At 37.6% G+C, this 25404-nt stretch overlaps 2 protein-coding genes across 3 annotated transcripts in view; both read right to left on the reverse strand.

The window, feature by feature from the left end:
- Positions 1-25404, reverse strand: part of SERINC5 (serine incorporator 5) — a 510096-nt gene that overhangs the window by 190102 nt on the left and 294590 nt on the right. The window lies entirely within an intron of this gene.
- Positions 1-25404, reverse strand: part of HOMER1 (homer scaffold protein 1) — a 90436-nt gene that overhangs the window by 52540 nt on the left and 12492 nt on the right. The window contains exons 2-4 of one of the 2 annotated variants that reach the window (XM_065739822.1): positions 16624-16780; positions 8812-8943; positions 4430-4522 (exon numbers count right to left, since the gene is read on the reverse strand). In XM_065739822.1, coding sequence (XP_065595894.1) covers positions 4430-4522; positions 8812-8943; positions 16624-16780 — 382 coding nt within the window. Of the gene's footprint in view, positions 1-4429; positions 4523-8811; positions 8944-16623; positions 16901-25404 lie in introns of those variants that run through there. The other variant, XM_065739821.1, reaches the window with a different exon arrangement.

Here is a 25404-nt window from a genome sequence, read left to right on the forward strand (position 1 = left end):
CAGAGATCATGGAGTCCAACCCCCTGCCCAAGCAGCTCCCTAGCCCAGGTTGCACAGGTAGGCGTCCAGGCGGGTCTGGAACGTCTCCAGAGAAGGAGACTCCACCACCTCTCTGTGCAGCTGTGCCACTGCTCCGTCACTGCACTGGGAAGAAGTTCCCATGCACATTTGTGTGGAACTTCCTATGCCTCAGTTTGTGGCCATTTCCCCTTGTTCTGCCAACACACCATGACCATTTTGTCAAAACTGGTCCATTCCTTGCACTTTAAGAAGACCTGACACTAAAACTTAGCAAACAATCACTATCCTTAGTAGCGTGCATAACAAGGGGTTCAGAGTCAAGTAGGAAGAGTTGGATTGTTTTGAACGTCAGTCAGCACAAAATTTCAGATGTGTTATTAAAATGGCTGTGGTCACAAGAAATGTCTGAGGGCAGATTCTGGCTAGGAGAAGAAAAGAACTGATATTCAGACATGAGTTGTAAGAGTGGAGTAAGGGTTCAGGCACCTCAGTCTGTATCATTCAGTTCTGCACTTGAACATTAAAAAAAAAAAAAAAAAAAGGCCAACAAAAACAGCAACAAAATAGTTATCAGGCTATTGCCTCAGGTAGTTCAATGAACTGGTTAACAAAGTGTTACTCCTTCAATGTGCAGGTAAACCAGTAACTGAAAATAGGCCATAGGTCTCTTGTCACTGAAAGATCTATTGTTTTATGTCTCTGTATTTGAGTCTGAAAAAGAAGAGGAGGCAGAACAGAGGAGCCTGTATTTCAGTTTTATATGAACAAGGTAAGGTCCTTGCAAAACCCTAATTCAAAGGTAAGGTTAAAAAGTCAACAGATGGGGTACCTATTGCACAAGTGATTTTATAAGTACCAAAGTTGATAACTTCTTTCTAGTTCACCTCAGTCTGAAGCCTTCATACAGCTCAGATATAAATAAAGTGCATTGTTACATGAATCCATCTTAACAGAGATGGGTAGAAAGTGCAAGTTCTTTGACATAGAAATAATGCTTTTCTTTTTATTAGAAAAAAGTACCATCCACTCGGTGTGACTTACACGTAACAAAGCAGCATCTCTTTCATGATTTGTTGGTCTACACCACTGTAATTCTCTGTACACATTATGTTCTTTCTATGATGAAGGTAAAAGGTGATTTTATTTATTAACTGATATTCTGGGAAATTAAAGCAAAGCCTGCTGGTAAATTGGAACAGGACAGGCAGTATTAAACAAGCGGTTAAGAATGTAGAATTTCTACAAAGTATTTCAGTGGGGGAAAAAAATAGTCGAAGAATACATGTCCTCAGATGAAAAAAGCTGTGAAAAAAAAATTCTCAACATGGGACTACTACTTCCTAGCCACTAAAAGACTTCTTAAGGGTGAGAAATACCTAGCTAAGTAGTACCAACACCTCTAAAGCTATAGCATCTTAGAAAAATAGCCCAACTTCAGTGGACTTTAGATAAGATGGCTCTTAAGTTTTCAACATGATTAACTGGAAAGTATTCAAGCTATAAATTCATATTCTATTTATAATTGAAACTGATACATGCCAGTTAATATTTGCAGGGTTGCATCAAACAATGTTGGGCAGTAAGTGCTTTGTGCACGGTTTTGTTATGCTAGATGCAAGCATATTTTAATAAAGATTCAACGTGTAGGAACATACTGAATGCAAAAAAGGCATATGTCCTTCTCCTAGAGCTGTGCAGCACAGAGGGTGAGCAATGTACCTTACCCAGTACATTTAATTAACTGGTAAATAATGAGAAAGACATTTTCTTTAAACAGTACTGTAACACATTTTATGTAAGCTTTAAATATATGTTTTCCAATTTTGATATATAGTGTTATCATCAATGTGATGCAGAATGACTATCTGAAAGTCTATGGCAGCAGGGGATTAACACTTGAAGTGAACTGAAATATTCTTATATACCACACTGTTTACACACTACCTCCCACTGCCTTTCCTGTCAAAATTTCCCCAGGAAAAAAAACAAACAAAAAAACCCAAAAAAAACAGGTTCCTGGGAAGTCCTGTCTGGCCACTGAATATATCTCCTTCCTTAAGTTGGAAGGGTCCCACAAGGATCATTAAGTCCAACTTGGGGCTTCACACAGGAACACTCAACATTTAAACACTATGTCTGAAAGAACTGTCCAAATGCCTTTTGAACTGTAGCAGGTTGGGGACCACTGCTCTAGGGAGTCTGTTATGTGTGTTCTTCACTCTTCCTAACACCCAACCTGAGCCTGCCCTGATGCAGCTCCATGCTGTTCCCTCAGGTCCTTTTGCTGGAAACCAAAGAGAAAGGGAAGAGCTGTAAAATGATTAAGAAAAACAACACTGGAGTTAAGTGCCCTGCAACCACATTTGGGAAGACAATCAAAATGACAGAAAGTACACCTTAGGTGTCTCTAGGGTCCCACCTACCTTACCCACTACCAATCTTCCCCTTCAGTCATTACTTTCTTTAAATAAACCCTAGCACCATATAAGTGCCAAAGTATGCCATGAAACCATCACTTCTCATCTGCTCTGAACTCAAGAATTCCTGATTCAACTGCCTTCTCTCTGGGGAACTAACGAGAAGCATTAAGTATGTGACAACTATTATGCTGATGTGTCAGTACTTGCACTAACTATACCTTCTGAAATGCACTAACTTATCAATACAGTTAAAAGCCAATAAATGAAAATGAAGGATTGAATAAGAAGTTATTCTTGAATGTGCAGTAATTAAGTTGCAGCTCTCAATGTGCATTATAGAATTGTTCAAGGTAGTATTTCTATAGCTGCCTACAGTATAAAATGTTGGGCTCCAACTATACAGGGAAATGAACAATAATAATAGCATGCATAGAGAAAGGGAAAGCTTAACCCTGGGCAACTGCTAGATGAAAGAATCTTGTCTCCGACTAGTTCAAACTTATGTCGAAACCAAGTAAGTCACTTCATTTGACACTGACAGATTTAACTGCTGAGTCCAGACTGTTAACTAATATGACTGTTAATAATATAAAAATGTCAAAAATAGAAGCACAGTGATCATTTCATCTGTAATCCTGATTAACTAGAGACCTGGCTGAAGTATTCCACTGTCCAAGAAACTATGTGTATATACCAGTTTATAACAGATAATGGAATCAGATATTTTGATATGTGCTTATTATGAAATTTACCAGAAATTCAAAGACAGTCATGAAAATCAGTATGTAAAATAAATAAGGCATCATTTTTCTCCTCTTATTCTACAGACAAGCAGTTTCCCTTTAATACCGAGTCAACTCAGGACTAGGGCAAAATGCCTACCAGTGAAAAGAATATGAAGTTATTTCATTGCGTATATCCTTGAGGGCATCCCTCTGACATCTCTTGGAAGGACACCAGGTGTATCTTTCTTCTGGTGGCAGTAAACCTACGGCATGCTGCAAATCACCTGCCATCATTTTGCAGTCAGTGCAAAAGCACCCAAGAGATGCACTCACTCAATGAATAAGGATGCACTCTCCAAAAAATAAAAATAAAAAATAAAAACACAACTCATCTGCATTAATCCCACTCAATAAAGAATCCTTGTTGAAGTTGTAAAGCGGTGTCATTTTCCAAAACCAAAAATTACTTGTCTTCATTATTGCTTTGAAACACTGGAATGGAGAATCATAAATGCCTCATGCAACTTCTTTTTTTTTTTCCCCAATGTAAAGTCCAAGTACCCATTTTCAAGTAACTTAATTTTAGGTATGATTAATTTCCATTATACATACATAATATATAACATTCATAACAAACATAACTATGTTATCTTTCTTCTGGGTTTATATTAAAGCAGTTCATATGTTTTGAGACATCTTTTAGTTCTTCTATTACAACATGGCTAACTGCAATAAAATTCAGAACCCACAGGTACTATCATCACCTTTCATCACACAGCACAAGTGAATACTACTAAGTTGGAACTAAGTAAAAATAGCGTGCTGTTTTAACTTTGATTTTTGTTTGAATGATTCTTACATAAAGTCCTTTACAGTGTATCAGTTTAAGTTTCAGGGGTACAACAGGAAAAGAAACAAAAGGTCTTAAGCTTTAATCTTAATTATGGCCGTTGTCTTTCCCTAGCCCTTGCCTCAGCCCACTGGCCTCTGTGAGCATTGTCCTGGAGCTGCCCTGTGGCAGACAGCAGCCAGATCCAGACAGCTCCAAAAACAACACTCTTTGAGTCCTCCGGAACATACAATTAAATGCGTTCTTAGACTTCTGGACACTTCTATAGCTGACTGTTGAAAGGATTCAAGCTAACTGGGAAATACTGGTTCCTTTTTTTAAGTAGAACATGTGTTTAAAGATATAATACAAACTGTTAAAACAGTATGCACAGACTGTGAAGTACTAGGGTTGAATGAGGCAGTAAAACTCACTTGAGAGGGTGTACTTGTCAGCTCCATCTTTTCTTGGGATTTCTCCTTTGCTAGCCGTGCAGCTTCTTTGAATTCCTGGAATTTTTCCGCAAACTGAATGTGCATATGTTTTTTTAAAAAAAGAGAGAGAAAGAAGATAGTAGGTTTGAATTAGTTACAATACATGCAAAACACTGCATTGCACAACATCAAATTACGTCAGTAGAATTTTTTAATTGTGTTCTTATTAGATACTCATTTGATTAACATGGTGGCAAACTTCCCATATCTTTCAGAGACAGCATGCTCTGTTTATATAGCAGGAAAATAACTGCAAAAAAGTTTCAATCAACCAACCAACCAAACAATAGTTCAGATATGGCTGGTAACAATAAATCAGCTTACATAGCTACTGCCAGATCTAGGTTTCATTCTCCTCCTTGCAATGAATAACCAGGTTCTGAAGCCTGATGCGGTCACTACTCACTGAAGAGCCCTCACTCTTTCATGACTTAAACAATACCAATTTCTTTCCAAATTCTGTAAAAGCATTTATAGTTCCAATAGTTATCTAAGAAATCGGCAGTGGGTACAGGGTTAAATTCATTTGTTGCAGCAACTGTCATGTGAATCTTGAAATTTCTGCTACGTGTATTCATAAAGCATTAATTTAACCTTAAACCTGAGAGTTGAACTTACTAAGAACTGTGCCTAGATCCTCTGGTCACAGAAAAGTTTTGTGATCTCAGCTTTACAACACACAAATTGCTATAAGGAGCCAAGCATTTGATTTCACTTGCTACTGCTTTTATATAAACATGATTTTACTATGATTGGCCAAACACCGCATTCTGCAAAAACACTGGGATTTTTCCCAACAGCTTTTAAATGTCTTGAGCAGCGACATATACATAAATTGTTTGAGGTTGGGTTTTTCTGTTTGTTTGTTTTGTTGTGTTTTTTTTTTCTTGGATGGTTGGCTGTTGTGTTGTACTGCACATATTCAGAAGCTAAAAAGGCTACCTTTGTTTGATATACTCTCAACTATTTTCAATTAGAAATTCATTTGCTATCCAATACAAAAAAAAAATTAATATCTTTAAATTTATCCTGCTAGGCTATTAGTACTTGAGGAAGTATAATTTTTCTCATATGGTATCCTGTTTTTCAGCTAGTGGGTTATTTAAAAGAAACACCAGATATAAACACTAATCCAGCATCAAAAAAAGATCTCAGAACAGATAAAACTGACAATAGGTCCCCAGAACTAGATTATGCCCTTCTAGGAGTACTCATACTCATACATAGACCTCAAAACCTCACTGGTAACCTATTATTTAAGTCAGAGGACTTGAGGACCAGAGGACTGGTGAATGGAAAGCATGATGCTGAAGTTTAGAATATGTAGTTGAAGAAAACCAAGGCAGTAAACATAATCTTCTGTATCACATTGGTAGAAATTGCAAAAAAAAAAGAAAGTTAATAGATGGACAAACTGGCAATATTGTGAAAAAGAGCCAGCCAGGCTAATGTAAAGGAAAATTTCATCAATTTAACAGAATTCCTTGAGATCTTTGGGTGGTGGATAATAGCAATCTCTTGATACAATCCCCAATTAACAAAGATGAGATCTCCTGGAATGGTAAGAGTACACTGGAGGATTAATAATCTAAGGAAAAGATGAAAAGTTGTGAAAGGATAATACCCACAATGACACTTATGCCACGCTGCATAACTCTTAGATTACTCACTATATGTAGTAAATACATATATATGTCAACTAATTTAAAGGGATACAACAGGAGCTTTTCCTCCCATCTTCTTTGGAAGAATGCTATCCAAAGCACAGACTTATATTCCGGTTGGAAAATTTGTTTAGTTCTTGATGAGTATCATGGGATATTCTGCTTTTTCTACTTCACAAGCAAGAGGGACTATGATAGAAAATCCTAATGCTGTGAAATGAGTACTCTTCAATGCAGAAATCATCTTTTCAATACTGCTGACTTCTGCTTGACTCCTTATGGAATAATCTCAAAAGTGAATCTGTGGTCTGACATGTTGAGAAAAGCTCTAATGTAGATAAACAAATGTTCAATTAATTTTCTTCTATTCTTCTTGCACTTAAAGAGTTGATTACCCTGCTTTTATTTTTTAATCAAATATTCTCAGTCATAATGATAATACTGAAAATGTTTACCACTATGCACTCTGCTCTGGGAATTAGTTTATAAAGGACAAAGGTAAATGAAACAAATAGTTCTGAAGTCAAGTGTTTAGAATAGGCTTTGAAAATCATCTTATGTTTAGAGTGACACAGCTAAGTAGACAATGATATAAGAACAAATATTTTGTTAGAAGACCTTATTATATGTTTCATTAGCCTTTTCAAGTCAGTCACTGACTGGATTGAGTGCTTTGTGGTTGTGGGTTACCTGGAATGCTAAATATTTTCACAGTGTCCAGACACTTCTGCAAAACCAGTTACACATAACAGAGATGTTCACTTTGGGTCTCTGATTCAAATACATAAAAGAAAAGTACCTGTATTAATTTCAAGGCAACTTCTACAAGCAACCTGTTCCTGAATAAATCTGGGGACAATTTCCAAAAAACGTCCTGAGGATTTGTCACCATTATCTTTGGAATGGGTCTGTGACTTGTTATATATCTCAACGGATTTGTGTATTTTTCATGAATCACAGCAATCTGAGCAACTGCTTATCAAACATGTTCTTTTTACAAAATATCTACTGTACTTTTTCTGATTATTTTTAAAATAGCAGTGTAAGATTTTAAACCAGGAGTATACTGAAAAATCTTAGATATCAGTTTGATGGTACCTAAAGAATGGAATTAAACTGGTCACTAAGTCAGGAGAGCAAGGAGAAAGCAACAGAAAAGATAGATGAAAATATAAATATATACTCTTCAGCAAAAACAACCCAGCATTGAAAGCCTGGCAAGCACAGGGTATGCATGACTACAGCATCACAGTTTGCTTTCAAAGAGGTGTTTCATCACTGAGAAACACGAATAGTACATGAAAGAGATAAACTAAATTGGCATTTGCAGTAGATCCTTTTGGAGGCTAACAAAAAAGTTATCTCTGTATTAATCAGTAAGAGCCTCTAGGATATACACACCAATTTAAATGACAAAGTTTCTAAGTTCACTGAAGCGATAATGTGCACAAATTTACATGCAAACATATAACACCAGTACCACTTGGAATTTTGTGGATTTGTGTTGCATCACAGAAATTAAAGCTCCCTGTCTATGAAATGAAGAAAACTTAAAAAGAATCTTACATTGTCCAAATAAAGTAGATGTACTGGTTCTCCTTCTAATGATTTTCTAACAGGCCTGTGCTTACCATTTGTATAGTGATAATTACATTCTCAAATGGGCTGATATGTTTTGGTTAGTTGGTTGGTTTCATGTTGGGATTTTTTTTTGAGACAAGCCAATCATTATTCCTTACTTGAACCCATACCATCTATTCATTTCTATTTCAGTTAGGTTTCCAGATCTTTTGTGGACTTCAGAAATGATACATTTCTGCTTAATGTAGAGACATTCTCAAACTGAAAGCTTTTTTCTGGTGAAAGATGACACTGGCTTCTACAGGTTCCCAGACTTACCTACCAGATTCATCTAAATAGCAAAAGGTATCATAGAAGTGTTTCTCATGGCAACTCTACCACCACTTAAAGGATTTACTGTTTTCCTCAGATTAAGGCCGACTACCCACCTGCTCAAGTAGACTATCAACAAAATAAAAATAAAAAATCTTGTATAGCAGAGAATGTTCTTGTAGTTATTTTAACTTCTGAATTCTAACAAGAAATGGTGACTTTCTTTTACATGAAATAAATTTTTCACTAGCTTTACCTTAAGCCTACAGATGTCACATTATCTGTAACAAGATGCATATAGCAGAAAAGTTAAAATGAATGTGCCTTAAAAGACAAAAAAGCATTAGAAGACTACCAGTAACTTTTTTCTAGGCCATCTCAATATAGAAGTAATACTAAATTGCTGATTCTTTTGAATTCTATCATGAAAAACCTTTTAAACATGAAGAACAGAACAACTTTAAAATAGAGAAGCCTAACAAATCAATAATTAAAAATCATTAACAACACACAATGTAATACCTGTAAGTCTTCTCCCTTTTTCCAGTCAGTTAAGAGAAAATGCACAGGTATCTAAGTTATCTAAAAGCATACTGCCATCATGATCTGTCTTGTCTTTTCATACTGTAAGGACATATACTGTGTGGGTTTTTTTTTAATTATTATTATTTGTAAATAACAAGACTGAGTCAAGGTAAAACAAGCAGGAATCAAATAATCTTAAGCTGTTTGGCTGGCCTAACAGTTTTCATTGCTCATACTTACTTTTGAAAGATGATGCTCAGACGAAAATCCCAAGCCATATACTGTATTTGCCCTGCTGTCTGCCCACTGGCCAAACTTCTGGGATGTTTTAGTAAATGTCATGTTGGGGGTGATAGTGCTGTTTATTATTGCCTGAAGAAAAAAAAAAGTGGATGTTGTAAAAAAAAAACTGGACTTCTTTTGTTTGTTTCAAATATTTTTAGACTTTCTCGTAATCAAAACTACCAGCACTACAGTTAAGTATCTGTGTACCATGAATGCGACAGAAACTAGCAGTTAGGGAACGTTCTTCTATTTCAATCACAGCTAAATTATGAAAGCCTGCATTGGTATAGATTGTCTGAAAAAAAAAAACGGGGGGGGGAGGGGGTAAGAAGCTGTGGTAGAGGAGCTCCCTGTTGACAATTGCAAGTAGAGATTTAATAGTTAATAAGTCTAAAAAGAATCCATCAAAGCATCCATGTAGTCTGATGAGATCTGAAGACAAGGACTAGCAGTCTTTTTTTCTCACAAGTATGTTTCTTTGTCCCCTGAGGCAATGCCTCCCAAGCTGCACTGTTGCAACTGACCCATTGCGTATGAAATTCTCACCTGGAAACATGCAATAAAGCAAGAAGAACAATTTATTATATAGTTATTTTTAAGTTTCTATATTGCAATACTCTCGTTTCCTCTATACACAAACAAAAATAGCTAACTATGCCAGGGTTGTATAAGTGCAGAAGAAGAGCTACTCTTAGCATTTTTCTCTTCTTGTTATGTATAGAATGGAAGGAGAACATGTTTCAGCTGCACTACTCAGCTTGATGTCACCTGCAAACTTGCTGAGAATGCACACAATCCCACAATCTATGTCAACTGATGAAGATGTTAAAGAGCACAAGTCCCAAGACCGACCCTTGGGGGGACACCACTCGTTACTGGCCTTTCCCGGCTCACAGAATCACAGAATTATAGGGGTTGGAAGGGACTTCTATAGACTCACAGAGTCTAAACACCCTGCTAAAGCAGGTACCCTTCAGAAAGTCACACAGGTAGGCATCCAGATGTGTCTTGGATATCTCCAAAGAAGGAGACACCACAACTGCTCTGGACAGCCTATTCCAGTGCTCCATCACACTCCCAAAGAAGATCTCCTGTGAGTTCACTTGTTTCCTTGCTCTGTTACTAGAAACCAACTTAGAAAAATCAGTCACTACCAACTTGACTCCCTCAATTTACATATTACGAGATCTCTCATCATTCTCTTCTCCAGGCTGAATAGTCCCATGCCTCTCAGCCTCTCTCTCACAAGGGAGATCCTTCAGGCCCCTCATTATCTTTGTGGCCCTACACTGGGCTCTTTCCAGGAGATTCCTATCTTTTTTGAACTGGCACGCCTAGAAATGGACACAGTATTCTAGGTATGGCCTCACCAGGGCAGAGTAGAGAGGGAGAATCACCACCCTCAACCTGCTTACAATGCTCAGGATACCACTGGCCTTCTTGGCCACAAGGGCACACTGCTGGCTTACAGCCAAGCTGCTGTCCACTAGGACACCCAGCTCACAGTCATCTTCTATGGGTATATGCTGATTATCAGATGAAGTAGAGGAGAGGAGCATTGCAGGTAAGTTCAGAAAAGACTGAGCATTGCAACATCTGAAAAGATAAGAAAAGCTCACAGAATCCCAGAATAGCTGAGGATGGCAGGGACCTCCAGATTCATCTGATCCAACATCTGCTCAAGCAGGGACACCCAGAGCAGAGTGCCTGTGTGGATCTCCAAGGAGGAGACTCCACAGGCTCTTTGGGTAGCCAGTGCCAGTGCTCTATCATCCATACAGCACAAAAGTGTTTTCTGGTGTTCAGAAGGAAGTTTGTACACACTGCCTCTTATGCTGGCATTGGGCAACAGTGCCTGCTGGCTCCGTCCCTTTTGCTCCCTTCCTTCAGGTATCTATAGGCATGAGATATCTTCTAAGCCTTCTCTTCTCTGGCACGAAGATGGGTTATTCCTTCACAGGTGTAGGACGTAAAGGTACTAAATCACAGATGAAGCAACTTTAACAAAACTAGCAGCTTCTACAGTGTCTTTGGCAGCTCCACTACGCATTCATTAAATAGGAAAAGAAAATCTGAATGTAGCTGAGGATGTCAAACACGCAGTTCTCTCTGACAGCTTTTGCCTCAAAATGCAAGTTTTGCCTGCTACTGTGAAAAACTGCACAGTTTTGGAATGCCTGGAAGCTTACACTTGGTTCAACAAGTCTCAACAGGTAAAGAACAGAATTTGCTGTCTGACTAAAGGCTGAAAAAAACATCTGCAGCCTTAATTGTCCACAAAACATAACACGTTTTCAAATAGGACACATTAGGCAATGAAGTCATTAGTAATTCAGACAATATTATCCTTTCTTCAAGCATAAAGTTGAAGGTCCAAATAAAGCCGGTGGGCTTGCAATTGCACTAAGGCCCTTAAAGGACATCATCAGGAACAGCAGTCTGCATCAAAAAGGACAGAAGAAAGATGTGACAACAGAGATACACTTAGAAGTTCTGAGGCTCTATTTATCTTGTATCCTTCTTGCCTTCTTAGTACCTAGAAGCCCTCCTTACTAAACAATCCTGTGGAAGCCCATAACAGAGCTCTTGACGTTCCTCTAAGTCTGGTCTCTTCCAAAGTGGAAGCTGTCAACAGTAGAATATTTGAAATGAACTATCCTGGGGACAGTGTAGAAAACTATTCTCCCCTAACTCAAGCTGTAGCTATTCTTAACCCCCACTCGTTAACTTGTTAATTGGAACTAATGTGACAGATTTGAGAGTGCAGGTATTTTATCACTAGTGTAATTCTCTTCAGTGCAGGAGAGGACTCAGAACCTGCAAGCAACAGGCAGGTTGGAAGCCTGAGGACTAGAATCTGCTGCAGTGACTGCAAACCCAGTGCAAAACCTTGGAGAAATCAATGAGTTTTCATCCGAGACTACTCAATGATTCAGCTGAGACCAGGTGCCTGCCTGCCTAAGAGATAATCCAGGAATGGGCAGCACAGACACATAAAGGCTGTTTGTTTTGACAGCATTCTGCATTCACATTGGATTACCTAAACTACCTCTTTCCAGTTGATAGGAAGAAAACATTTTAGAAAAATAACACACTGAGAAAGGGCTGCTACCATTCTGCCCTTTGTTTTCCAACGGGAAAAAAAAAATAGGATGCTCCACTCCAGCAGACAGTATTAGTCTGAAGATAGCAAGTTTCTTGCTGGGAAGATTACACTCAGATCCCACTGATACAAAGACAAGTCCTTTCATTAGGTATACCAATTCTAAAAGAAAATCAAGGTTTTCAGTTGTCTCTGAATTAAAAGCATTAGTGTGCTCAATCTCTCGTGTTTAATTAATTATGCTTTAAGAGTGTGCAGTGCTAAAGCATACTACAGATACAGGCTGTGTTAGCTACTTCTGGAAATACTAGATATTAATATCTCATATTCAGCTTTAAAAAAAAAGGTTTTGAAATTATCATTTATTATTAAACTTGTTTCATCTATGCAAATACTATTTTAACTGCTCTCCCTCTATGCCAAGAGACTGCACTGTAGAGTCACCAGTGTAACAAATGTCAAATATGTCATCAACTTTAAGAATGTTGTTAGTCTAAATGTACAAGAATATCTTAAAAACAGAACAGAGTCAATCTGACAGGCAGACATTTAGCTTTTGTAGAAAGTGATCTTGTTATCTTCAGATTTAGTTGGAATAATAAAATAGCTTTCATGTTTTCCTTTCAGATGAGTTTAGCTATGAGAAAATAGAGCATGTGTCTTACTAGGCTCTTCATTTTCCTGACTGCAAGCCCAACACCTGCAAGAAAAACAGCAGCAGTCAAATATGATTTTAGATTGTGCTAAAGATGATGGAAATAATAATAATTAAGACACAGAGAATCTTTGAACTTCTTCAAAGGAAGATCACTTAAGACCTGGGCTTCTGGGACTTATTTACAACTGGTATTTAGCATTATTATTTTAACATATGATTAGTATATTTGACAAGTCATTAAAATGCAAAGATCACTGATGACTGACTCAAAGCAAAAATATTATTTGCCTGGCTTATGAAATCTACAAGCAAAAATCACTCTTTTCCAAAGTTGTCTTTTGTTTTAGATGGATGCAAATTACTGTACTTTTTCCCATTTTGCAACAGTGAAAATAATATCAGAGCATGCACTGGTACTTAAAGAACCACTAATTTTCCTTTCTTAGTGGCTACCAGAGACTGAGGAAAAGACAGAGGGATTACGGTAATAAATAAATCCATATGCAGTGTTACTGGAGAAATAATGGAAGCTTCCTTCCATCACCTGCTAGAAAAAAGACACAAGAAATGAAGTGAATATATAATTAATGTGAACTGAAAGCCTTAGCAACAGCTTCTTGATGTTGTCACGTTGCATTGCATAAGAGATTTTATTTTTCAGGCTTCCTCTTGATTTTTACCATTGTATGAGGAAGTTGCATAAAAAGCATTTACTCACAGTCAGGTTATAATTCTACCAGATTATGTACAACAGGATCTCTCTGAGATGGGTGATAGAGATTCAGATACTGTGAGTACAAAATATGTCCTGTTCAGTGAACACATTATGATCCTAGAACATTTATCAGAAATAAATTAAGAGGGAAATGCATCAATTCCTGCACAAGGTGTTTTATGAGGATACAGCAGCTTCAGAAAACATTACACAGAGGCGGAACACAAGTGAATGGACTTAAAAAGTGAATAACATATATAGCTGGAATAATCTCATAAAATAGCAGTTTAACTACCTAAATACTACATCCACAAGAACCATTAACACAATGACTTGTCCAGCTGTCTACTTTTATATAAGAGAAATTTACAAACTAAAACCAATGGAAGTTCACACCATTTTGAGAAGGATAAAGCTGTTTGAGGAAGGATGAGTTGTGCTTGGCTGCTCCATCACCCAGTTTATACAACACATTTATTTGAGCCTCTAGAAGGAGTAAAGAGAGCAGTCTACAGCTGCATCTGGCTCACAAACCAAGTGATACGGAATAAGGAAAAAAAACCCAAAAACCAAAATGCATCAAAGTTCTCCACAAGCAAATTCAGGTGTATCTGAAATGCATGGTAGGATTTCTCAGAAGTGAGTGGAGATCATGCCATAAAAGATCGTGTCCTGTTTTAAAGAAGAACAATGCAGTGATGTTCAGTCTTTGGGTATAGCAGTTCAATTTTACTTGGGAAACCAAATGAAACAGATGGGGTTGGGGAATGGGATCTACAAACATTATGAGGCTTGTTTGTGGTTTTTCCATACAAACCAGCACCAAAACTCTAGTTTTCAAGATACTCTAAGAAAATAAACAAAAAAAAATTGAAGAATTGTTCCAGTTACTAATCAAGAAAAATGAGAAAGAAAAATAATTTTTTTATTTAAAAATAGTCACTGAAAATGGCTAGCAGAGAAGATATCTCTATCCTCTGATAATAAACATCCAGCTTATAGCTGGCTGGCTGGCTGTATAAGCAGTCTGTAGCATGCTTATTTTCCCTCAGGCCTGCAGAGAGTAGATGGTGAAGTCTTGCTCCATGGGTGAGCACTAAGGGAATGGAAAGTATCTAAAGAGTAGAAAGGCGCATGGATGGCAGAAATAGCACCGACTCAAACCTCACTCTCTCAGACTTCCCTTTTTGTAGTCCAGGTGGAAAGACTGCTCAGCAGCTATCACTTACCAAATCACAACCTAACCCACCATAACTAAGCAGCCATGTGCTCTTCATTCTCTCCAAACCCATAAGGTACTATACACCTCAACAGCAATGTGGCTTTCAAGAAAACCTAGTAGGATCATCTATCTATTCCTCGAGGGATGAGAGCTGCAAAACCAGCATAGTATGACAAGCATTTTTATCAACTGATAACATATACATTCCAGACATTTTCAACATAAAACTTGTTAAAAAATAAAATGGAATAAAGATTATTTTAGTTTCAAAAAGCAAACTAATTTGCACAATTTTTTCTGCCTATGTAACTCCTCTGTGTGACCATTAGACCACATGAGGCATTGTAAGCTCAAAAATCACTAGTGTTAATCCAGCTGTAGGCAATATAGCAAAGATGTAATTTGGATGCACTCTGAATTCACAAATGCTTTTAGTTTACATTTAGTCCTTCATACATACCAGACATATGTGCAGATGTGTTAAGAAAAGATACGGCTATAATTAAAAACATAAGCATTACACTGAAAACATCATAAAGTTCTTTCGGCAGTCCTCCTGGTATTCAACTGTGTGTTTCAGAGAAGTGTAGTGATCCCTAAAACAATGCATCTTAATCATGTTAGATCCTAGATCTTAGTCAGATAAAAAGATAAAAATATTACTAAGATTGCAGCATTTAAAGAAATAAATAAAATTACAGACTGGATTATCAATATACCTTGTCAATACTACTGTCAATATGAAGGAAGAGCTGCAGTAGACAAAAGAGCGCATAGATAGATGAACAACAGCTTGACAATGTAACCCAGCAGGCATACTGCAAGAATTGTGGCTTTAGACAGTCAACAGAACTCTGTATTGGAAGAAGGATTTTGTAAACTGCAGATCAGTTTGAGTGCTATAGATTACAACTATCAGCATTGATTTTATGCAAACACCAAGTTAAGATCCAAAAGTCTTTTATAAATAGTCATGAAAAAGGTATCCCAATTATCTGATAGAAGCAATCTGAAGGAAGGCTGGGAAGGGAAGACAATAAAGACAAAATTTGAAAAATATTGGTAAGCTTCAATACCAGAGTTGTGGTCACCTTAAGGAGTAACATAAAGAGATCTTGGACAAAAAAATTCCTAATGCTTCTGTACGACAGAACACTGTTTTCCTCAACCAAAATAGCAATACTCAAGACCTTAAAAATGCACAATAATGGTTTTCAGATTTCAATGAAGAAACCTCCATGAATACTGTTGTACTTCAACGAAATGCTTCAGTTCCAGCCATTGTGAATGTGCATATCTACAGAAGTTGTAGCTGAAAGTATCTTGAAAAGATTACAGCTTTTGATGACATTTTCTAAAACTTGATTTTTCTTATTTATGAGATTGCTGACAAGTTGTTTGCAAAACTACTGCTTTTATACACACTTGGGATAGAACTTAAAAAACAGTCGGGTGTTTTCCCCAAGACTTCTAATTACTATCTCAAAGTTTCAGTTCAACACATTACCTTAAGTAACATAGAAAAATGAAAAAAACAAAACACAACCCTTATCTCAAACCCAACCCAAATGACTTTTGCTAACTGCTTACTATGGAGAGCTTTAAGATGGAATCACCACATGCTGTACTGAAAAAACTGGAAGATTAAGTAACAAAGAAGGATTTACTGAGTGATTACAGACCCTGAACAGATGTCTTTCATAACGATGAAACCAATGACTTAGATATATCATTGGATACCGAGAGAGAAACAATTTATTGGAGCACTATTTGTAGTTTTTGGAACACCACAAAGGAAATGCCTTTTGACTGCTCAGTATTAATAGGTCATCACTTATATTTAGCAACAGATTTATCAAAGTCTATATCAACAGAAGGAAAATGGTATTTTCCAAAGAACACTTAAGACATCTAATAAAACCATATAACCATTTTAACATATCACTAATCTCTTACTCAGATCCTGACAAGAGCATCTAAGAAAATACATACAGGACATCAGTCTCGAAGATGAATGAATGAAGTAATAGAAAGTCAAGCATGAAAGTTTTCTCTAAGATAAAACTTACCTTTGAGCCATCCAAACTGATTATTCTGTAGACATTTCTTGTGCTGTCGTAGAAATAGGACACAGTAACAGCATGCTTGCTGGTGGGAACCCAGTTCTTCTTAGTGTTTGGGTCAATCTGGAAGACATGAGCTCGGGTGCTGAAGATAGGTTGTTCCCTGAAGGACAGAATGTTAAAGATATGAACATGACTGGGATGTAATATCGTTATACACAAGTTATCTACCATTTGTGCCAAGTAGGATGCACACATTTCACTTTACTTAAAGTTCTTAGGAAAAAAATATCATGTGCTGCTGCGTTCAGGAAATGAACTGCATTAATATACAAGAAAATGCAAGCCTTCAAAAGCAAAAATCAGCACTTAACTGTAGAGTAAGATGAAAGCTGATTTCTCTCAACAGTCAGCCCTGTCCCATTACTCTTCACCCACTACCTTCCACCCATCACTTTAAGCTGCTGTTAATACACGTGTAACTTCTCAATCACTGTATGTTGCAGGATTCATGCAACTTTGAACACCCATCTTCTAAAAAGCTTTTCAATACTCCAATTTTTCAGTCTCAGGTTATAACCTGAAACTGAACTGGCTAATTAAATACAATTACCCTAAAACATTAATTAAGCTTAAGAACATCATAATCATTGTGAAGCCCTCACTTTTTCAAGTTTCACACCTAAATGTTTTCACAGCAACACTAAATACATACAACATAAACTGTTCAAAGTTAACTGCTTAGCAAATCAAATAACGCCAGGAAAAACAGAAGACTACTTCAAAATTTATGATTTTCCCTCACGATCATTATCAAGACACAGGGCCTGGAAAGAATATAGGGATACAAACCAAGACATTTAGGAACAGGATCAGGAAAGCCAAGCCACAGTTCCAATCTCCTGCTGTGGGCTGCATTGCCACCCACCAACTCAGGCTGCCCAAGGTCCCCTCCGACCTGACCTTGAGTGCCTCCAAGGATGGGGTATCCACAGCTTCTCTGTGCAGCTAGTGCCAGCACCTCACCATCCTCTGAGCAAAGAATTTTTTCCTAACATCTACTTTAAGTCTACCCTCTTTTAGTAAAAACCATTACAGCTTTCCTATCAATACAGACACACGTAAAAGATCTCTTTCCATCTTTCTTATAAGCTTCATTGGATGTAGGTGATCTTTACCTTCTGAACTAAACCATTTTGTGTTTCTACATAGTATTGCACAAAATAAAAAAATACTTTAGATTTACTAACATGGATGTTACTTTAAACTTAGTTACACTTTACTGACAAATAGATTGTTCTGAGAATGCTTCATCAAATCCAAAAGAAATGGACAATGAGCATTTCAATTTGGGTTTAACTTTGTAGGCATTTGCATTACTTTTCTTATTCCTGTTTCTAGGATGATAATAAACATATCCTTCATCCCCGCCCTCATCTCCCTTTAAGTAAGAGGTTAAGCTCTTAACACATTTTTCTGCCAAAAATAAAAGCAAAAAAAAAAACAAAACAAAAAAAAAAAAAACCAACAAAACAAAACAAACAAACAAAAAACAAAACAAAAAAAAACAGGTCTTGGAGTAATCACAATCAAACAGTTTCAATCTGGCCTCACTATAAATCAGTACATGTGAAACCTCAGTAAGACTTCAGCTGGTTGGCAGTGACAGCACTCAGAAGCAGCTGCCTCCAGTAGCAGAACTGTATTCCTCAGCTGAGAGGTAAGGCTACTTGAAGCCCATCTGCCAGAAGATGTGGTGTTCTCCTATGCTAAATGTAAGAAGAAATTATCTGAGGAATACAAAACAAACCAAAGACAGTATTGTTCCAACGAAAGCTAAAGGAGAAGACATGCAGTCCAGAGGGATGAATGTATGTTTTAGTTCTCCATACAGATGTCACAGTATACTTAATAACAACTAACACTCTCCTTCTGTCACCCAGTTATGTAAGGTTGGCTAGCAGTATTCCTGATTATTCATGATCCTGATCCCTTGTACAAACACAAAAACTACATAGAAGTGACTTTTATAGCACTACTGCTTCAATATAATCTTTACATTAATTGCTCTTTTGAATGCCTTGAATAACTTCATCGTACTTAAAATTTCATTCTCGATTTCAATATTATATAAAAGCATCTTTCACTTACCTCCCAGTTAAGCACACCCAAATGTAATCTAATGCCTATTACCATAATGCAACCAGTTATTTAACACTGAGACAGTTTAAGAGCTCAACAACACACAAAAAAAAAATCTTAGAAGCTATCTGGAATTATCTGGATGAAGACTGGTATTAGAAAGAGAAAATAATGGCCCTAACTACATTAACTAAAAAGACAAAAGAAAAGCTGAATCTAAACTGTAGATGTGTGGTTAATGAATATACTTTTGATCAGAGCTGCTATCCAGTTCTATCACAGTACCAAATCTCGTGCAACTGAAACATTCAAAAGCTAAGACTTTGCTATGTACAAGCTAGGTGAAAACTATACAACTAAAGCAGTTAGGAGTGCCAGTAGAAGTCCATCTGATCAGCCCTAAGATGATGCTCTCCTGCACTGCCAGCACAAAGAGCTTCCATAGCCCTAGCAACATCTCTTCTGTTTGATTAGATAGCCTGCATATCATGGACAAATGATTAGCAGTGTTTCTCAAACACAAACCAGAGCACTTTGCAAGGCATGTGTGTCCAGCATATGCCTCACAATCTTACATGGGCTATTTTATGGCTTCTGATAAACAAGTTACAAAGCATTTCCACGTTCTGACTGAAGCTAGAGGTTTGCTGTCTAAAAACTGCGATGACAGAGCAGTAGACACTGCTAAAATCCATGGCATAATAAATACAAACCAATTAGATAAATCATAATTTTACCAGATCACTGCTCTAATTAGGAGTTTTTTCAAAAAGGATGCCAAACTTCAGATGCCTCTAAAACATGTTTTGACACTTGATGAACATTCGTACCAATTACATCTTAACACAAATGGAAGTTACCTTACCTACGCAGGATGAAGTCTGTTAAAGAATCCGTCACTGATTTGCCAGTATAGCCCTTCAAAGCTGCAGTAGAGTTACATCATTTGTACTTCTATGCTGCAACACACTGCAGAGCTACTTTAATTTTAGATTTGCTAAGACATTCAGACATGAATGTAAGTTAATATGTAAAACAAACACAGTAATTACAACTTCAACTAACCAATCCTTACTATGAGACTTTCTGTTTTTCTGTTAGCAAAACATGACACGAGGTCCTACCAGTTTGGAGGTTTAAATTAACTCAGTTGAAGTAATACTACTTATTTAAGTGAAGAGTCTCCTTTTTCTCATGGTAAATGCAATACACAGTGCATACATGCCTCTGTTTGTTGATATGTAATCTGCATTAGTCTAGACTTAGGAGACAGGTCCACATCCTAATAGTTGGTGTTATGGTTTTATGATTTTTGTCAACACAACAAAAATCATAAAACCATAACAGTTGGATAAACTGTGCTTTCAAACACTCTTTCCATTTTGACATCTTAACATTGCCTTTTCACAAAAAGAAAAAAAACAAACAAAAACATATTAATGAATATAAGTACCTATGAGTCCCTTTTTCTACATCTGAGATTAATTAAAGCTTTCACAAATGAAGTGAAAGTTAGCACAAAAGGTTAGAAAGAACTTTCCTCACTAATCTGTAATTGGCATTAAAAAATATAATAATTTATCACTCTAGTATCATTCACTGATGTGATTGTGTGTCTGATAATTCCAGACTTCAACAACCCAAGTACCAAAGACCACCATCCCACCGTACTACCATGATGTTGTTTACCATGACTCCTAAACTACGCTCACATTGATATAACATCTACATCTTCTTAAGCCAGAGTTTCTGTTTGCTTATATGCTATAAAAACAGAAAAGCAGGTATGATTATCTATAGCAATAGATGACATCCTACCTGTTCTACAGTGCTAAAAATAAAAATAAATAAATAAATAAATGATAAAAAAGATTCCCTTGATGTTGGGCTAAGCTGACACAGTTTCGGTCACAGAGGTGTTGCAAAGTGTAAGAGATGGTCAGGAACCAATTTGTGGACATGCAAGAAGAGAGTAGGAGAGGAACTACAGAAGCAGAGGCACACTGGTAGTCAGCCAGTCAGGAACTGGAGCTACCCAAGCAGGGACAGAAGGATGACAGAGGAGTAGGTGATTCTGGGTTGATGTTGGCTTGTGGAGAAGTAGCATAAAGAACAGGGATAATAAGAGAAAAGAAGCCACCAGACACTGACCCCTACTCTGTGCACAGAAGAAGCTGTACAACATCTGTAGTAAAGGTCTGGGGAGACCAGGAAGGGGATAGAGAGGTGTCTTCAGGGCAGATTAAGTGATTTCTATGTTTGTTTAATCATTTGTCTGCATACTAAATGACAGTAAACTAAATAAGTTGAAATGTCTTGATTCACATCACTCTTGTCCCCACCACATATACACACATAGACTTATAGCTTAAATAGACTTAAAGCTTCACATAACACTTTCTAGGATCTCTAAGGTGTTGAAGTACAGTAAAAATTACAAGTCTTCAAACAGAACTATCTTTCCCAACTAGCAGGATAAAAGAGGATGAATAAACAAGTCCAGTATGATGAGATCCTTCTACTCAGCTCAGCTAAAAGACCCCTGAAGTATCCAAGTAATGAAAACTCAGTGAGAATGAACATCTATACTCCTCATCTCAGCCATTTCTATTTTCCTGATATGGAAATTAAAACTTAACTATGGGTTTCCAGTGTGCATTATCCATACTTCCTGTTTTGGAAGATCATTTTCAAGACAAGTCCAACAGTACGTGCCTAGAAGTCCTTGCCATCACATCTGCAAGTTGCAAATGCAGCAAGATGTCACCCCTCAGATTCTAGTCCTAAGAGACTCTGATGGAAATGACACTGTGTATACCCAAAGAAAATAGGACAACATTCCAGCACTCAGATGCTCTGAGCACCTGTACTATCTACCACCCGAGCTAATTTCTCCTTCTCACAGAAAGCATTAATCTTCTGCATGATCTATTGCACGCTTGCTGATTATTCACAGGTTTGGGATTAAAAAAAAAGAAGACCATACTGCTTTTTCAAAATGACAATATATCAAAGTTACAATTCTCCTGTTCCTTAAAGAATACTCTCCCTGGCTTGTTTGTAAAATGGAAGCAAGATTGTTCTACTCTAAGCTGCTTCAGGAGACATCCTAGTAAGAGAAGAGATTTAAATGTGCAGCTACAGTCATAGGTTCATAGATACATTAGGTTGGAAAGGACCTACAAGATCATCTAGTCCAACCATCCTCCTATCACTATCCCTACCCAACTACTAAATCAAATCCCTTAGCACCTCATCTAAACACTTCTTGAACAGCGCTAGGGATGGTGCCTCAACCACCTCCCTAGGCAGGCCATTCCAGTGCCTGACCACTCTTTCAGAAAAAAAATGTTTCCTCAAATCTAATCTAAATCTTCCCTGGCGCAACTTGTGGCCATTCCCTCACGTCCTGTCATTATTTATCAGGGAGAAGAGGCCCACCCCCTCCTCACCACAACCCCCCTTCAGGAAGTGGTAGAGTGCAATAAGGTCTCCTCTGAGCCTCCTCTTCTCCAGACTAAACAATCCCAGCTCCCTCAGCCGCTCCTCATAAGACTCCTCAAATCTAGTTTGTCAGCTATGGCATCCAAATACGACTAGTGGTTTCTCATGAGTCATTGTCTGTAAGTTCTAAAGGCAATACAAAGCAATAGTAAAGTAAAGAATTTAGTACAAATTTAGTTAGAAAATGCAGTGTGAATACCTGAAGTCTGATAAATACTATATAGAGTAGCTTATGGTGACAGTGTTGAGTAGGCTTGCCTTCTTGTGGTATGGAAAATGCTCTAATACAGACTCTTTATCTGAACATAACTAACAACTGCCAGCTTGAAGTAAGAATTAAGATTATAAGGTACTTGAAACATATTCAGTGTATTCTTGAGATTTTGCTTTTGATATTTTATACATATAATCAATGTCTTAAAACAAGATTTGAAATAGTAAGAAAAAGATAGCTACAATCAAGTAACTAGATAGAGATATCTTCCATACCACCAGTTGCTTATCTACTGCTGCACTGTCAGGGTTTTATGATATTCTGGTATTGGAATTCCACATCATATCATCATGTAGTGCATTTGGAGTTAGAGCGTTAACGCTCCAGCTCCGTGGATCATCAGTAGTTCCACGTATACCTGTCTCAGAAGAGAAGAAGAACTCCATTCCCCAGAGGACTGTGCAATGCTTTGCATTTTTAAGTGTTTACGCTCAGGGGGAAAGATAAAAACTGTCTGCGGTCACGGGACACTCTCTTTCCTTTGGGATGGACTCAGCAGTGGGTGCTCGCTGCCGTCCGCCTTCAGCGTTAGCGTAAGGCCTTCGGTTTATCGGACACTCTCTCTTGCTCATTTTATTTGATTTATTAGCTTCAATTCCAATTATATTGCATTACATTGTGTTATTTTACTTTCTGATATCTATTTAGTAAATTAGCTTTCCTCCTCAGATCGTTGTCACTGTTTTGTTCCTAGGCCCATCTCCCTTTTCCCTTTTCCCTTTTCCCCTTCTCCTTTCCTGGGGCGTGGGTCCATGGGTCCCCCCCACCAATTGTCACAGAACCGGGCCGAACCTGCCCGTAAACCGTTGACATGCATTAATGTTCTTAAGCCTGCTTTTTCTGTTAGGCTCTGAGTTTAAGGCAGGTTTACTCACAACCAGTAAAAGCTTAGGAAATTGTTCCTAAAAAGCTTAGAAAGTTTTACATATTCAATAGAAGTTACTATACAGATATATCTACTTAACTATGTAACATTCAATGGCTTACTTTATACAGTATATTTTAGTACAACATAATACAGCACAGAGCTGTGCCTTCAAACTGTTTTCTAAACTGTTTTGTTCCCATTTAATATTATATCTTTGACCACTTCTGTGTTACTGTATCATCACAAGTAATAGCAGCAATTTGTCAGGAGCTGAGAAAAATGGGCTAGAACATTCCATTAAACACATAAGGTTAAGGAAACGATACCTTTAACTGTGCCAGAAACAACAATGCATTCTGTTAGATTTTTAAGGATCTGAAGTTTTGATCAACTGCAGTGCTTTTGCTTGAAATTCAACACCATTAAGTACTTAATGGTCATAACCCATAGGAAGTCAGAAGAAAATAGTTTATGTATGTGTTCAAATTTCCATTTCTATGAAAGTTGCCTTCTGTATCAGGTGAACAGAGAAGTCTTGCCAGTAATCCACAAGACACCTGTCTGGCCTGGTGGCCTAATCAGTTCTGGTTAGTACTAATACATTACTTTTCCAAGCGTAAGTTGCAGGCTTTGTTTACACTATTCATTTTTAAAATCTACAATAGACATTCTGATGTTCAGTACTGCCTATTCTTAGTCAGAAAAGGTCCAAACCCTAGCCTGTAAACTTCTGCCCCACCCCCTCAAGGGTCCTTTGTGCATGCTGTGCTTCCTCCCATGTTCCATCTCTCCTCATTTACTCTGCTCTTACACGTGAGCAAGGAAATTTCAAAGACAGTACAACTATATACCATGCTTTGAAATAATTACAATTCCTATGAAATTAAACATCAGTTTGAAAGCAGTAAAAACTTATACAAACCCTGGCATTCTAAAATTCCTTAAATGTCAAACAACTCAACAGACAATGGCAGAACTCCTACTGAAATGATGAAACAACTTATAATATCATAAGGGCTCATAACTAAGTAAAAGTATAGTCAGTCCTCCTTCTTAGTCAAACTACACTGCACAATGGTGACAGTAATATTAAATGGACTTTGAGTCAGAGCTGGCTTTAGAAAAATTGAGTTAGCAGCTGCAGCCCAATAAATGGGAAATCACAACATGCTGCAAGTTACTTCAAGCAGTTGTTTACTACTGGAAATGATTCTGTGTTGGGCTTGTACGAAAGTATCTCACAGGAAAAGATTCCAGAGCAGTGGTATTACTTCTAGTGAAAGTAGACAAGCATATATTTTTAGTCATAGTGATCTTAGTTTATTCTGTGGCTAACTACTAATCAGTGCATAGAAGAAACAGATCTGGAGGTCTTGGTTTACACTTGGCTGAACATGAACCAGCAATGTGCCCAGGTGGCCAAGTAGGCCAATGGCATCCTCGCTTCTGAAAGAAATTGTGTTAGCAGCAGGAGCAGAGAGGTAATCGTCCCTCTACAGTCAGCACTGGTGGAGCTGCACCTCAAGTTCTGTGATCAGTTTTGGGCCCCTCACTGCAAGAAAGACATTGAGACCCTTTAGCGCATTCTGAGAAGGGCAACAAAGCTGGTGAGGGGTCTGGAGCACAGGCCTTATAAGGAGCAACTGAGGGAACTGAGATTGTTTAGTCTGGAAGAAGTTCAGGGGAGACCTTAAAGGTCTCTACAACTGCCTTAAAGGTTGTGGCGAGGTGAGGTTTGACCTCTTCTCCTGCATAACTAGCAACAGGATGAGAGGGAATGGCCTCAAGTTGCACCAGAGGAGATTTAGGTTGGACATTAGGAAAAACTTCTCCAAAATAGTGGTTAGGCACTGTAACTGGTTGCACAGGGAGGTAATGGTGTCCCTGTCCCTGGAGGTGTTCAAGAAAATTTAAGATGTTGAACTGAAGGACACAACTTAGTGGGGAAATAATGGTGGTAGGTAGACAATTGGACTGGGTGATCTTGGAGGTCTTTTCT

The sequence above is a fragment of the Cyrtonyx montezumae genome, unplaced genomic scaffold (assembly GCF_038088225.1).
Source record: "Cyrtonyx montezumae isolate F1298 unplaced genomic scaffold, pur_monq_1.0 scaffold_25, whole genome shotgun sequence".
NCBI lineage: Eukaryota > Metazoa > Chordata > Aves > Galliformes > Odontophoridae > Cyrtonyx > Cyrtonyx montezumae.